The sequence below is a fragment of the Pleurodeles waltl genome, chromosome 2_2 (assembly GCF_031143425.1).
Source record: "Pleurodeles waltl isolate 20211129_DDA chromosome 2_2, aPleWal1.hap1.20221129, whole genome shotgun sequence".
In the NCBI taxonomy this organism is placed as follows: Eukaryota; Metazoa; Chordata; class Amphibia; order Caudata; family Salamandridae; genus Pleurodeles; species Pleurodeles waltl.
Window position 1 is genome coordinate 781,556,499 of NC_090439.1, and position 15,840 is coordinate 781,572,338.

At 44.1% G+C, this 15,840-nt stretch overlaps 1 protein-coding gene across 1 annotated transcript in view; it reads left to right on the forward strand.

Moving 5' to 3' along the window:
* STMN2 (stathmin 2) overlaps positions 1–15,840 on the forward strand; it is a 107,864-nt gene that overhangs the window by 64,348 nt on the left and 27,676 nt on the right. The window contains exon 2 of the mRNA XM_069220399.1: positions 4,948–5,043. Within this exon, the coding sequence (XP_069076500.1) occupies positions 4,948–5,043 (96 nt within the window). The remainder of the gene's footprint in view (positions 1–4,947; positions 5,044–15,840) is intronic.

Below are 15,840 nucleotides of genomic sequence, written 5' to 3' on the forward strand. Positions count from 1 at the left end.
TATATATTGTACTGTTACATATAGACCTAAAAAAACTTTCACACAATGCTGAAGACAATGATAAATATAGGGAGAACAGCATCAATGGCATGTATAACATGGATACAAATTTGCAACAGTATAGATTTCCTAGGTCTTTCCTTCCAATACAATGCGACCCAGACTCTTACTTTGTATTTAAAAAACGAATAGAAACTACTGTATCTAGGAACACCTCTTATATTCACATGGATTGAGGAATGCCATCAGCATTCATGAATTATATATCATTTGAATAAATGGATGTCACTGCATTATTCATAGATCAGATTCCGCCTTGGGTGGAATTTAGAGTGCATCACAGGGACTGAGCGGAGGATTCACAATATTAATGCAGTCGGCAGGTGTCTCATGCTGCAGAAAGGACGGCATTATGCAAAGCAGTCTCTGCATCTCAAACCCTGGGCTTTGATAGCTTTAATGCTCATTCGCTGTGGCTGTGTGAGATGTTTGTATAATGCATCGCTATCTCGCCCCGCTCTCTAAATAAACCTCCTCTTCAATGAGGTGAGATCAGGAACAAATCTGGTGTTCTGCTTTTTTGTTTACTTCTCAGAAAAAAACGCACTTTGTATCATGTAGTTTGAAGTGCATACAGTATATTTTATGGTTTGAACTGCATATAGTATATTTTTACTCTAGTCTGAGGAGCTATAAAAAATGCCTGAGGGGATACAGTTACTCCCAGTAACCGCACAGTAAAAACATTTCCATTTTCAAGGAAGCTCACAAATCACAACTGGAATTGATTATTTTATTTTATTTGTAATCGGAAAATGTGCACACTGTTTTCTTTTAGACTCCTCAAGCTTGTTGCAGAAGTGGCATTCAAGAGACAAAATGAATGATTTTTGTCTTTATTTTGAGTGCAACCCTCCAGTTCATTAACTGTACTTTACAAGTTTGACAATCTTGCACACAACTGATTTAGAAAACAGCTATCAGTATTGAAAGATACACCCAGCTGATCTGTATGGGGGCCAACAGTGCTTAATTTGTAACAGAATAAGTACTGGTTTCAGAAGAATTTCTCAACTCAAAAGCCAGCGGCCGGTGCTATCAAATGTCCAGGGTACCAAATACCAAAGCTGGGTAGTGTTGATTCTACCTCAAGCTTCTTTCACCCACCGCCAGACCCTCGCTGCTCACGTCTCTCACTCTTTCAAGTCTGTTTCCATCCTTGCTTTCTTTGTCAATGTTATACAGGCGCAAGAGGACGCCAAGAGACCATGGCATTGTGCCATGCACTTACCACCTAACATAATATAACATAAAAGCTGGACGCAGCCAGACACCTTTTATGAACAGGTCTACAGAAAATAATGAAGAAAAAGAGTATTTAAATAATGTGCATCTCTGCATTCTCAATGGATGGACACGTCATTATATCATGGAATAACCAATTAATAATTCATCTTTAATGATATGTATGCAATGCAGGCAGGGCTGAGTGTTCTGGTAGCACAAATTTCACGAGTACATGCAAATATCTTCATTGGAAAGTGATAATTCATAGCAGTATTCTGAACTAAATATTGCATTTTAAGCCTCACTTATTTCTGTGGCGATGACCGTGGGTTTATGCTTACCTTCATTTTAGAAACCCGAATCTATAAATACGTTTATTTATGTGGAGCACATTTCTTGGAAAATACAAGTCCTTATGACTTGCTGTGTGTCACCTCTGCCATGCCCACTGCCGTGTGGCATCACAGTCTGAACTATTAAACCATGACATTATGGCCGTTCGATTCTTCCTATCATTGTGTTCATGGAGGTGTCCACGATGGATGAAAGAGGCTGAAGCCATGCCAATTTTTATCACAGTCACATGAGATAAATTACCCAAATAATCTTCACAGCCACCATTGTGGTATGGAACATCAAAACTAAAATAATGTCTTAACATGGCTAACAGGATATGGAGGGACGAAATATCAAACAGGTAAGTACACAGAGGGAGGTGTGGATTTACTATTCTTAACTCTAACTCTAAGCACCTTGAAGTTTTATATATCGCCAAGGAATGTACATGTGGAGTTAGGTGTAGAAAATCTCAACAAACTAGCCTATCGATATTTCCTCCCTCGATATTCTGATCACAGTATTGTGAACTTTCGATATTCCAGCCCACACTCAAAGTCACTAGTGTTCCTGACAGTGGCTTGGTATTTGTGGACGAGTACCTGCGACACAACAATGATGCACGTGAAATGCTTGTTCAAAGCTCCTCTCCACTCCTGAATCATCCTTCTTGTCAGAGGTTATTAGGCTCTAACTGAAAACACAGACATTGTAGATATTAAGGAGATTTGGCCTAAAGTACAAAAGCTTCAAAACAGATTCAAAACCGACTTGCCATTGCTAAAGGTGTGAGCACAAGAGCATTACACAATCCACCAGTTTTTATTTCGTCAATTAAAACAGTGCGCTGCTGTGACTCATTTTGACAAGTATGAGCAATGTTCCGGTAACATCCTCCGATAGCGCGTGGCAGCGGTTGCTAGGAAGTAGACATTGTCCTAATGCAGATGGAGTGCAGTGATGCTTCATAGGCTTCACCTTGGCTCATCTTGATGACAATACCCACTTACCAGGCAGTCATAGCTCATGGGAGTCTCGCAGGCATTATTTCTGGTACATACTTCTTAGCAGGCAGCCTCCTTTACAAAAGTAGATTTTCATAGAAGAGTTCTTTTCAGAACATAGACTTCTAGAAACCTGGACTAGGCCGCCATATTTGGGCTGTCAGGAGTCCCAGTGAGTCAGTGTTCCTATTACCTCTGCTTCAGGAAGCGAGAACGCATTACCTCTGTGCTTTAGACTGGTATAACTCCCTCCTGACTGTTCTAGTTTGATTTGTTTTATACTGCTTGGCAAGTCCCGAGGAAGATATGTTGTCTGCATGAGATATGGTGTCTAACAGAGGAGATCAACTGGTAGGGTGAAAATGGTACAGGCCTCCCTGATGTTCTAAAACACATAAACACAAAATCATTCTTTTGCAGTTCTAAAAACGAGTTATATAATCAACATAAAATTAAATTTAAAACGCCAGAGCAATTGGGTGGAGAAGGCAATGCAGGGGCTGCTGGGTGGGGAGAGAGGATGGGTCAAGGAGACACAGAGGTGGAGTGAAGGAGAGAGCGGGTAGAGTCCAGGTTGGGTTCAGGGGCACAAAGGTAGGAGTGTTTGGGGAACAGATACATATGGGGACTGAAAGGGGACGTGAGACGGGAACAGAGTAGGGCAGTGTGCAGTCACAGGGAGCAGAGAGTGAAAGGGACAGCCATGATGGAAGCCGGGGTCGGTGGGTGGAGAGGGGTGGGCAGAACAATGGAAGACGGGGCCAGCAGGAAGCAGACGGTCCTGGGGAGTAGAGCAGGAAGCAGTAAGGCACACAGGAGATGTAACAAGCACAGTCAAGGGGAAAACAAAGCACAGTTTGGTTACTGACTGGATTCCCTCAGACACATGCAATATTAACTTGGCAGTAGGGCTAAACCTGGGGAAAAGGAAGCCTGCCTGTCCTATCAAAAACCATTATTGTGTCCCAAAACCAAAATAATTACAGGCCCCACATTTGTTCTTCATAGCTACTGATTCTTTTGGTGAAATAATCATTGAAGGGGCCCAACATTTTTAATACAAGCCCGCGACCAGTGCTGCCAAATGCCTAGTAATAACTCCACCTCATGCATTATTCCTCCACAGGCCTACACATCTTACCCAGTTTACTTACTACCTTAGACCATGTTTTTACGCCTTTCTTTCTTCTTCCTTTACTAGCATTCTGTCCTCCTTTTTCTCCCTGTGCAGCCTATTGTGCTCTGGACCAAAGTCTGATGAAGAAATATAAGTCCAGGAGCCAGAAAAAGAGTGCTGGTGCCTACCACCCACAACCACTCCCACAAATTAAGCACTGCAGCTGTCTCATGGGTTAATTAATGCCCTCTCATCCCAAGGCTGGCGCTTTGCCTGCACAATACCCTTGGTAATGGAATCTTAACCCTAGATGTGACTGTTCATGGAGAACTCTGAGCTCGCAAGCCTCTCAACCCAAATACCACATGGCTACAGTTTTACTAACATCCGACACATAAAGGAAAAGAACCTCCCATCAGTTCCACCAAACACTTGGGATTCTTTAGCAAATACATATATAATACTTCATGTATCCCAGAAAATTGAGATTTAACAGTTTCTTCTTTTGCTGTTTGTAAACAATTTCACAATTTTGTGAGCGATCAAGTGGACTGTGCATTAGGTGTTTTAAAATGTAGGAAATTCATTTTTAAAATATACATTATACAATTTGAATGTTAACATTTTATACCTGCTTGGACCATGTTTTGAATGGTGAGATAGCTCAGTGGGCTATGCATCCACTTTACAGGTTTGTGTGTAATCGGTATGTCCGGGGATTGAATCCTTGGGTGACTTCGTACTCATCATTCTGACATCTATAAAATGAGTGCAGTTGACCATAGGACCAATAGGACCACCCACGCAGTAAAGGCAACCTGTTTGGCCTGTCAATATGCTCCAATACTTATAGAAGTGCTCTACCCACAAAATAGAATCATGAAAAAAATAAAGTGATGGGTTGAAATCAGAAAGAAACTCCAAGGCCGGTTAGATCAACGTTTTCATTAATGCTAGAAAAGAACACAGTCCTAAGTATTTTTCATTGGACTTGAAGTGAAGACGCTGCTATAATTAACTTATTTTGTCCATTATTCATAGAAATTAAGCAATTGTTTTCAATCGTATTTTTTATAGCGATTGTCCTGTTATGTTTTTTAGTCATCTTGTCCATAGTAGGGAGGCATATTAAATGAACTACTTTAGAAAAACGCCCTTAGCGATGCTGAACATACTGAACATGTGTGTTTGTTTTTCCCTTAGCCTACAAAGAAAAGATGAAGGAGCTGTCCATGCTGTCGTTGATCTGTTCTTGTTTCTATCCTGAGCCGCGCCACCTCAATATCTATACATATGATGGTAAGTGAATACAGCTAGGAGAAGCTGCCTTCTTACATACTGTACCCCATGGACTGGAAATGATTCATTTTGCTCTTACCTTCAAAAGTGATTTGGTCACTCCTCTACAGATTTAGCAATCGACTTGTTTGTTGCCGGTAAATATTATTGATTTAGTGCGGCCCACAATGTGGAATGATTGGTTTCTAAGGACACATTACGTTAGTGAAAGATCTATGACTGGCCTCGTAATATACGCTGGGCAGGAAATGCTGACAGTTAGGAATGACAGTGTCTTGGGAACTCAAGAAACAGGCTTGTGTTAGGGCCAGATGTGAAAACTATGTTGCACATGTACATTGAATTTAGATGTGCAAAATGACATTTTTGTAAAAGAAAATTCCAAACCATGTTTCATACAAATGGGATTGGTGTTGTTTTATGTGTGCAAGGTGCTGAATTATTGACATCATCTTTGTTTTTCTAATTCTTAAAATGTGTACAGGAGTGGATTTGTGGGCATTTGTATATGTCCTGCCTACAAATCCATACATTTTTGAACGTTCACATATCTCTAGCAGATAGTTTCCCTCTCTGGAGATGCATGCACATTTAGGCCTGGGATAAGTAGGAATAAATCATTTTTAGGAGAGAAAGTAGAAGGAATTTCCTCATTTTTAATTATATGTAGTAGAAGGGATTTCTCCATAGAGAACAAATATGTTGTTAATGGAGAAACAAAAAAATATTTTTTAACTGTGCAAATGATAATTTCTGTGAGGTTTAAATATACACATTCTCCCAATACGTAGATTATTGAAAGAAATCTACAACTGTACAGATTTCTACAGTACTCCTCAGATCTCTTGTGAATCCCATGAGCAGTAGTACCAACTACTTGGGGGAAAATAATCTTTAAGACCCCCCCAACCCAGGAAGACAAGTGAGGGCCTGCCCCCTCTTGAAGGGAAGGAAGGTCTGGAGACCAGCTTAATCCCATAAACAGCGGCACCGACTACATGGGGGCAAAATAATCATTGACCATCCTCCTCCCCTGAGGAAGACCATTGGGACCCTGTTTTCCCTGGAAAGGAAAGGAGACCTGCAGACCAGCTCTTGATATCTGCAGGCTGGCCACAACTCACTCTCTGTTTTCAGCATGCAAGGATGAAGCCATAAAAGAAAACCCAAAGAGTGTGTGATTTTTTTTACACTCCACAGCAGCTTCTCACCTTTCAGTCCTATCATGCCCATAAAACGTGAGAAAGGTATTCAGCTGCAAGTAGAATGACCAGATGTTCACAACCAGAAATGTGATATGTGAAAAACATTATTTTAATAATATAATTATGTATCAATGCCAGTAACACATTTATTAAAGGAGGACTCTAACTACAAGTAAAAGTACACCTTTTATTTTATTCTTTAAATTACATTTTAAATGCCTAGGAGGTAATCAGCAATTTTACATTTTAATTGTACTGCAGGTTTTGAGATAGAAGGGATTCGAACAGCTTGAGATACAAGCAATTGTCTTCCAGTGTGTTTGTTTTGTTTCATATGAATGTATAGTAGGTTAGCAATCATTTATATAGAAAAGTGTACTGCAATCTGCTCTTTTGGTCAGGCTGCTTGCCACACTACCCATTCATGCTCGCTAAATGTGCTCCTGGGGAGAATCTACCCCCAACTTACTCCCAGTATTTAGTGCTATTTTCTTAGTGGAAAATGCCACCTTTGCGTCCAACCTGGGCGCAAGAATGCATTTTGCACTAAGAAGACTGAGGGCCTGATTTAAATCTTGGTGAAGGGGAATACTCCATCAAAACATGATGGATATGTTGTCCACCATATTACTATCCCATATCCTATGGAGTTCAAAATCAGGTGAATGGGATATCCGTCATGTTTGTGACGGAGTATACCCTCTGCCAAGATGTAAATCAGGCCCAGAATGTGCTGTTGGAGTAGGATTTCCCCCCAACTTAGTCTCAGCATTAAGCACTATTTTCTTAGCAAAAAATATGCCCTTGCATCCAAAATGGACATGATTTAGCCTTGCTGAGACACAAACCTGTGAACTACATGTCACAGCAGGTATCTGTGGTGAGTATTAACTTAATGTTTCCTGTTATTGGCATATCAGAAAGTTGCCGCTAATCACCACTGAGCCAATGTTAATCAGGTGTGTAGGTGACAGAAAAGTCAGGCAGTAGATGACTTCAACTCCTGGATCTCCAGCGCCGCCCACCTAGTCGCACCCAACCAAACTGGCCAGAATGCACAAATTGAACAAATGATCCAGCTGGGTCACACCGGATCTTAGCAACGCAAAACGCCAATGCAAACAAGTGGAAACAAAGTGGTGAACCAGTAGAAGCAACACAGACCAAGCCACCTTCAAGACAGCCCTGAACAACTACCACAGCCAACTCAAAGCTACAAAGAAGGAGGCCCTGACACATCAGATTGAAACCAAGGAACTCTTCACCATTGTTAAAGAGTTCACCTGCCAGTCAGCCACTGAAAACATGATCCCCTCCTCACAAGAACTCTGCATGCCCTTTCCTACCATTTCCAACAAGATAGCAAACATCCATAAAAACTTCCATCCCCAAACTACCAACACCCTCTACATCCTATCCACCACATCAGCTGTCCACCGGCTCACTTCATAGGAACAACTCAGTACAAAGAACACAGAACCACTGAGGAACACCATCCACTGTGGCGCACCCACCGATCCCTGCTCCCACTAATGGTTCAACCACAGAAGAGAGAAGATCAGCCACCAGCTTACCACCATCCTCAACAACTCCATCACCAAAGCTACCTATCTGGATGTGTGGAAACACACAAACGTCAGACCCTCCTCAAGAAACCCTTGGCACACCGTGGCGAACTCCAAAACTATTGTCCTATGACCCTGCTCTCATTTCCTGACAAAGTCCTAGAGAAGGCCATCAACCTCCAACTCACAAAACACCTGCGGATAAACAACCTACTACACCCCTTGCAATCAGGTTTCAGAACATACCACAGCACTGAGACAGCCCTTATCACTGCAACAGACGACATCTGCACACTACTCGACAGAGGAGAATCAGACACACTAATCTTGGTCGACCTCTCCGCAGCTTTTGAGACTATCTCACACCGCACTCTCATTAACCAACTGCAACACATAGTAGTCACCCACGGCACGCTCAAATGGATCACCTGTTTCTCTTGGGATGCACCTCTCAACCCAAGCACACCATCTGTGGCGTCCCATGAGGCTCCTCCCCCAGTCCTCTTCAATATCTACCTGACACCACTCGCAGACATAGTCAGAAAACCCAACCTCAATATACTCTCCTCCGCAGACAACACTCAGCTCATTTTCTCACTCTCAGTGGACCCCACTATGACAAAGACCAACTTCCACAACCTCATGAAGAGCTTCTCAGCCTGGATGATAAACAACTGCCTGAAGCTTAACACAGACAAACCGAAGTACTGATATTTGGCAGACATACTTCCCTCTGGAATGACTCCTGGTGGCCAGCAGAACTTGGACCCACCCCCACTCCTAAAGACCACACCTGCAACATCTGCATCATCCTGGGCAGCAAACTCTCCAAGAAACGCCAGGTCAATGCAGTCGCTTCATCATGTTTTCACACCCTCCACTTGCTCTGCAAAATCTTCAAGTGGCTCTCCCTCAGCACAAGGAAAACTATGACGCAGGCACTCATCACCAACAGACTGGACTATGGCAATGCACTATACGCCAGCACCGCCACTGTACTCATAAGAAGACTACAGATGATTCAGCCTGCCAAGGAGGACCCACATCGCCTGGCACCTCAAAAACCTCCACTGGCTCCTGTTGGACTTTTGGCCATACGCATGGTCATCCCTAGTCTTTTTGCCTCCTTCCTCCTGGTTTTTCTGACCTCTCGCTGTTGACTCTAGGACTCTGAGCACTTTATCACTGCTGACCAGTGCTAAAGTGCAGGTGCTCTCCCATCTAAAGTTGGTATGATTGGCTTATACCTAATTGGCATATTTAATTTACCTATAAGTCCCTTGTACAGTGGTATCTCTATACCCAGGGCCTGTAAATTAAATACTACTAGTGGGCCTGCAGCGCTGCTTGCGCCACCCACTGAAGTAGACTTTCAAACCTGTCTCAGGCCTGCTAGCGCAGGGCCTGTGTGCGCAGTTTTCTGCCACAGGGACCTGGCATCTAAATTTACTTGCCAGGCCCAGAACTCCCCTTTTACTACATGTAAGTCACCCCTAAAGTACGCCCTAGCTAGCCCTATGGGCAGGGTGCCATGTATGTAGAAAGGCAGGACATGTGCCATATTGCATGGCCTGTCCTGGTAGTGACAAACAGCCTAACTTGGTGTCTCACTGCTGTGAGTGCTGCCTTCTCATAGGATTGCATTAGAAATGCCCTGCTTTATGTGTAAAGGGTATTGTCTGATTTATGAGGGGTAGCGTAGGCGTGTTTGGTATGGTTGTGATGGTGATAATAAATACTGCTTACTGGTGTGGGTGTATTTTTTATTACTATCACAGAAATGCCACTTCTAGAAAGTGCGCATTTATCTGTGCTTATAATTCTGGTGTTTTGCAGCTTGACTCCAATCCACGTCTGGGCAGAGTGACAGTTGGGGCTTTGTGCATACTTTTCAAACAGCCTGTACACAGGGAGGGTGGAGGTGTCACTGAGGTGCATCTGCATACTGAATAGTCTTCCTGGGCTGAGAGAAGGGAGAGGCGGGGCACACCTACATTTGTAAAGGCTGTGCCCTGGCCTCACACAATAGGGTCGTTAACCCCCCACTGATGTTTGGAGCCTGTGCTGAAAGGAGAGAGGGGGCACTCCCAGAACCAGTTGTAACTGGCTGGAACCTCCTCTCCCTGTCAGTGTAAAACACTGTAAAAAAAGGACTATAAGTACAGGGGAATTTTCCCCACAATTTGAATATTCTTGGAACTTGAAACTGGACACAGGACGCTGATGAATGGACTCACCAGGAAACCGCCATGGACTGCTGCTGCGCTGACCTGTGACCTGCCTGGTCCCTAGGAGGAACTGCCACCATCTGCACCCCTTGTGCTGGCCTGTAGCTGGGCCCACCAGCCCTGTACCTTCTCCTTGCTTATTGTTCCCAGGGGCAGGGTGCTGTGGCCCCTGACCCCTGCACCGATCTTCCAATGATATTGCCTTAGCGCTTGGGGGAAAAGCGCTCTGGTGGATAAATGCTGCAGAAGATCACCGCCGCAACCCGGGCGTAAAAGAGGACCTCGGCGCCTCCCTAAAGCGCTTTTGTTGTTGGGCAAAATCACCGCCGCAACCCAGGCTTAAGGGAAGACCTTTGCGCCCTCCCCAGTGCTTTTGTTGTGGTGTAGAATCACCGCCGCAGCCCAGGCCGCCTAATTGTCGTCGCGCTGTGAAAAGCGCTCGATGAAAATCACCGCCGCAGCCGGGTTCGGAAAATTGCCCTGAGCGCGAGGTCCGCGCTCAGCACTGTGCCCCCAGGGCACGAAGGAAACCTCTGTTTTATTATAAGGAGCAAGCGTGCTCCTGTTGGTGCCCCCGGGGCGAGCACTACTCTTGGGAGTCCCCCCGGGGCACCGGAAGGCCCTGCCTTGGACCGGAGAGCCATAGAGGCGGCGGGAGGAGAGGAGGACGCCTCTCTCCCGCCGGGAGAAGCCTCGGAAGGCTTCGGTGGCCAGGGGGAACGGGCAGCAGCCTCATCGGAGGCTCGCTGCACCCCCAGGTCCCTCGGGGCCCCTGCGAGGGCCAGCTTTTCAATAAAGGGGTCTCCCTTGGTGAAGGGGCCGACGGAGGCCCCGGGAGACCCCAGGAGTTTGCGGGTCCCCGGAGGGGCCTGTTTCTCAACCGGAGGGGGTGCGTGGCGCCCCCCTCCCCACCTCAAAAGTTTCCCTGACCGGGGCGCCCCCCTCGAGAGGGCCGGTGGAGGCCTGGGGGGGCCCCCAGCGTTTACGGTCCCCCAAGGGGCCCGTTTTTCGTTAAGGGGAGGTGTGTGCTACCCTCCTCGCTCCCCACATTGTCAGGGGCCCCCATTTTGCGCAGAGGAGCGCTGGGGCCCCCTTTCTTCTTTTTCTTCAGGCACGGAGGGTGCCTGCTTCATCAAAACAGGTACTGTCTAACATGGACCAATATGCTGATAATTTAAAGTTCTTTCTACAGACTTTATTCATTATGATGTATTGCCTACCTGTTCCCTGATGCTTTGACATATGGGTGCACATGTTCCTTTTATGGGCATGACTTGCTAATATGTTTGCTTAACTTGCCATAGATTTTCTAATGTTCCTACTATGGGCGTTTTATGATATTCTTATGACAAGTGTTCTAATGTAATTACGTGTTTCCTGACTACTGCTTATGTTGCAGAATACTGAGTAACCTGTGTGTTATGTGTGACTACTGCTAGTTTGCAGAGTAACTAATGTGTAACGTTCTGACAACTGCTAAGGAAGCAGGATAGTACTGTTATGTGATGTTGGTCTAATAATTACGTTGTGTACAATACAGTGTATTTTCATATAATCTGGTTTTGTGTTTCCTTTGTGGTGGGGATATTGCGTCACATGTATGTGTGTGTTGTGCAAACGCTTTACGCATTGCCTCCGGGTTAAGCCTGACTGCTCGTGCCAAGCTACCAAGGGGGTGAGCAGGGGTTATCTTGGACGTGTAACTCCCTTGCCCTGACTAGAGTGGGTAAGTTCTGCCTGGCTGAGGTGCATACCCTAGCCAACCAGAAACCCCATTTCTAACATTGGTGGCAGCGGTGGGATAGGACTTGCGCTTGCACAATACCATTGTGACTCATTATTTCACTACAAGGATTGCGTTTAGACCATCCCATTTCTAACAGCTCCCCATTCAGAAAAGATGTCACACATGCCTACAAAGCCCTCCACAACCTTGGACCCGCCTACTTGAACCAGCACCTGAATTTCCACTGATCCCCTAGAATCCTCCCCTCCTCTCACCACGCCATTGCCCAGATACCACACATCTGACGCTGCCTCACAGGATGTCACTCCTTCTCCTACCTTGCCACCAAGTCCTGGAAAGACTTCCACACTGCACCCTCACTGACCTACCTCAGAAAAGGACTCAAATCCTGGCTCTTCGACTGACACAGCAGCACAGCACCTGGAGACCCACCAGGGTGAGGAGCAGCACTATAAAAATACTAACTGATTCATTGAAGAGTGGGGGGCAACAGAGGACCAAGAAAAGAATGTAAAAGGAGATGGTAAAAATGAACGAAAATAGTGCAAAGAACAAGCAATTGACAGGGTTTAGTAACGATAACAGATAACTGAACCAGGAGAGAAGCACGGAATAGCTTGTTGGAGGTGAATATAGTGAAAGAAGGAAGAAAAGAGGTAGAAAAGATGAGAGGAAGGAAAAAATGAGGGCTGAAGCAGTAAGACTTTTTTGAGAGGGAGCAGGTTGGGATGACTTTCTCATCACCTCTTATGAGTTAAGCACCAAGCTCCACTAAAAGATGTAGGGGCCGATTTACAAACATTTTACACTGGTGTTGCTTCACAAAAATGATGCAAACCTGTGCACATTTTATTTTTGCATTTACTTTCCACTGCAAATCTTGTCTTGCGCTGAAAGGTTGCTTGAACGTAATGCAAAGCAGTGCAAAACACGTCTTTTCTTCACTCTATGTCAAAGGGGCATTCTGTCAGTGGTACATGGAAGTTATTTTGCAATCACCCATGGCTTTGACACATTTCTATCTACTAACAATAGTAGACAGCGTTTTGCATGAAAAAATAACACTACTTGAAAACAGGCATTAAAATAGTAGAAAATGTTTTTATTTCTCCTAATATTTCCCACTTTGCATGTGTGCTACACTGTACAGCACACAGACATGTGGGAAAAGTTTTAAAGTTAGTTAAAGCATAGAATTTTTTTACTGGAAGTGTATCCTTCCAGTACCTAACATATGCCCTGCTCACGCAGACATCTTTGCACTTTGCGCACAAGTTTGTGTGTGGCTTTCAGCAGCCTAATTGCGCACCAGCACAAGGGAGAGAGCCACACCACCTTATCTTAGTAGATATGGCGCTTTCCTGTTCTCTCCTTGTCACACAACACACCATAGCAATTTTGGGTGCTCCCCGGCATGCTGTGACGGTTTTGGAAATCTGTGCCTCAGTGTCATTTTTGACTTTAAATGGCTGAGTCTAGGTGTTTTGGGAACTGTAGTACAATTCTCAAAATCTTCAACCACCTATTTTCTGTCTGTCCAATGCCTCTCTCATTGCTCTTTATAACAGTACTCATGGCGATGCCAAGTTATAACTGTTGTACTTTACAACTCAGGCCATATTTGGAAGTTGTCTTGCCTGCCCTTAAGAATACAATAGTATCTCCTAAAGGAAAGATGCTTCTAGGAAATATTCCTTACTCCTAGAAGCATTTTCGAGAACTACCTGGAAAAATAGCTAAATAAAAGAAATGCATGTTTTCCCATTGTTGGAATGATCTGTTAAGTATTTTATGCATTTTCGTTGGCCCTTTATTTACAGTCTGTTTTTCGTGTTCTTAAATTAGTATTTGATTTTACACGGAAGTTGGTGGGAGATGCAGTGTCTGAACATCGCAAATATCTACATATTGTTCGACACACAACATGTATTCAACAGACATTATGGGTCACATTTGCACCTATGACTCTTTGTAGACATGGCTGAGCAGTCACAGGCTTAAGCTAAGAGAGATGTTTAAATACATGTCTCCGCAACTCTTTCAGTGATGAAACGTATATTATTACACATATACAGTATAGACAGAGTCAAATAAAACTTAAAATACGAAACAGAATATTAAGCACAATACCTATATCAGACTATACAGTAATATAAGCTAGCGATCCCACTTTGAGAAGAGCAATCAGAAAGGGTTCCACGCACACCATCAGAGAAGGTATAGCAACAAAATATGTTCATGAAAGCTCTGCCCCTGACTGAATATCTACAATATCTGTGAACAATTCGAATGTTTGCCCAGCCCTACTCTTAATGAAGCTCCGAATGTAGCTGGAACCGAAAAGGCACCGAACTAATGCAGTCAGTGCGTGTATGAAATTATAAGGATCACAAACTATTTTTCACAACTGTCTAAGGATATGTGCACTGCTCCTTATAATGAAGGATCTTACCCTTCTAGCCAACGAGTATATTTCCTATGGCTGCTGTATTTAAAGAGTGTCTGGAAACCTACATGTAACTGAACATCTAACAACACAACAGAAAGCAAGCACAACATCATTGACAGTGTCAGGGAGACATGTAAGGCAAGAAAAGAGTGTCATGAAGTTCATGCACATATATGGGCTTATGGTGGAGATACGTCAGCCACATGGGGCTGTAGGTAGACCACAATGGCCAATGCATCTAGCTAGCTGGCTGGACGACAGAGTGATGGGCACCAGGAACATGGAAGGTCAAAGGGCTGACCTCTGACTTCCTTCTGACTCTTCCCATGCCATGAAGAAAGAAAGTTCTGCCCTGAGTCCTCTTATATGACAAGACCTGGCGGGGAAGTTGGATGGAACACAAGGCTCACTGAGGACAAGTAGGAACTGGGGAAAGAGTGCAGCGAGATGAAGATTACAGGTGGTAGAAGACTGACTCTCTGAAGATCAGCAGCCCAGCTGGAACACATGCTCCGTAGTAGATGCAAAAAAAAACAATGCTAAATCCGGTTGTGGATTTGCAGGAGAGGTACATGAGCCCAGTGTGAGAATCATCACTATTTTGACTGATACCTTACTCATACAATGTGGTAGTGTAGGTATTATAGACTTAAGAGTTCTAGCATGTAAAACCTAATGTAAAATATAATCCCTAGTCTTTCAAGGAAAGGGAAATGTCACAGTCAGCTGAATCCTATATGTTGGAGAAATACCCAAGGACTGAATATTTTAAAGTTGACTAAGGCATCAATAACCTGCATGGTCAGAACGCTATGGTAAATGAGACTGTGCCTGGCCAATGTCAAACCACATTCCTTCCAGTGAAGGATGAGCCATTAGCTATGATGGAATCTCCATTACTCTTTATGATTCACAGACAGGGTCATACTGGCCTATTTGGCAATCAGGCAGTGCCCTACAGATCAGTGTGTGGGTATTTTTGGCTGATTGTGGGTCTGTTTTATCATCTACTGGTCTGGTTTTACAAGTTGATTTCCCAGATAGTAAAACAAACATTGCCTGCAGAAAGCTCAAATCCATGTAGTCTTCCATATTTACTGTACAAAACGTTTACACAGTGTGTCTTCACGAATCCATAATTGCCCCAATTTTGCTCCACTTTGCAAACATGAGCCACATTTGAGCTATCTAATTCACTAATGGTGGCCACTTTTATTATGGTGCCCCAGTCTGACCCCATCCACTGAACGATGGATGTGAAAGGAGCATAAACATCTATCTAAGTCAGATATTGTGCGGTATCTTTGACAACCTTTCCATAACTTTTTAGTAACCTTCTGGAGGTGTCCGCTTGGAGGTGGTGGGCTGACTTTAGTAATACCCTTTATTCACAAGCAGATGGTACAGAAGCTAGCCTGGACAGTGGTAACGGGGATGGTGAGAGGAGAGTGATACAAGATTCTGGGTTTTAGATTTTAGGTCAGCACTATGCCGCTGCAGAGCAGGAAGACCTTCCCATCAAGTGAACAGTAATGACATATGTTAATACAGTATGGAAAAGCAAGACCCTCATTATCTGTTGCTGTACATTCTTTAATTTCAC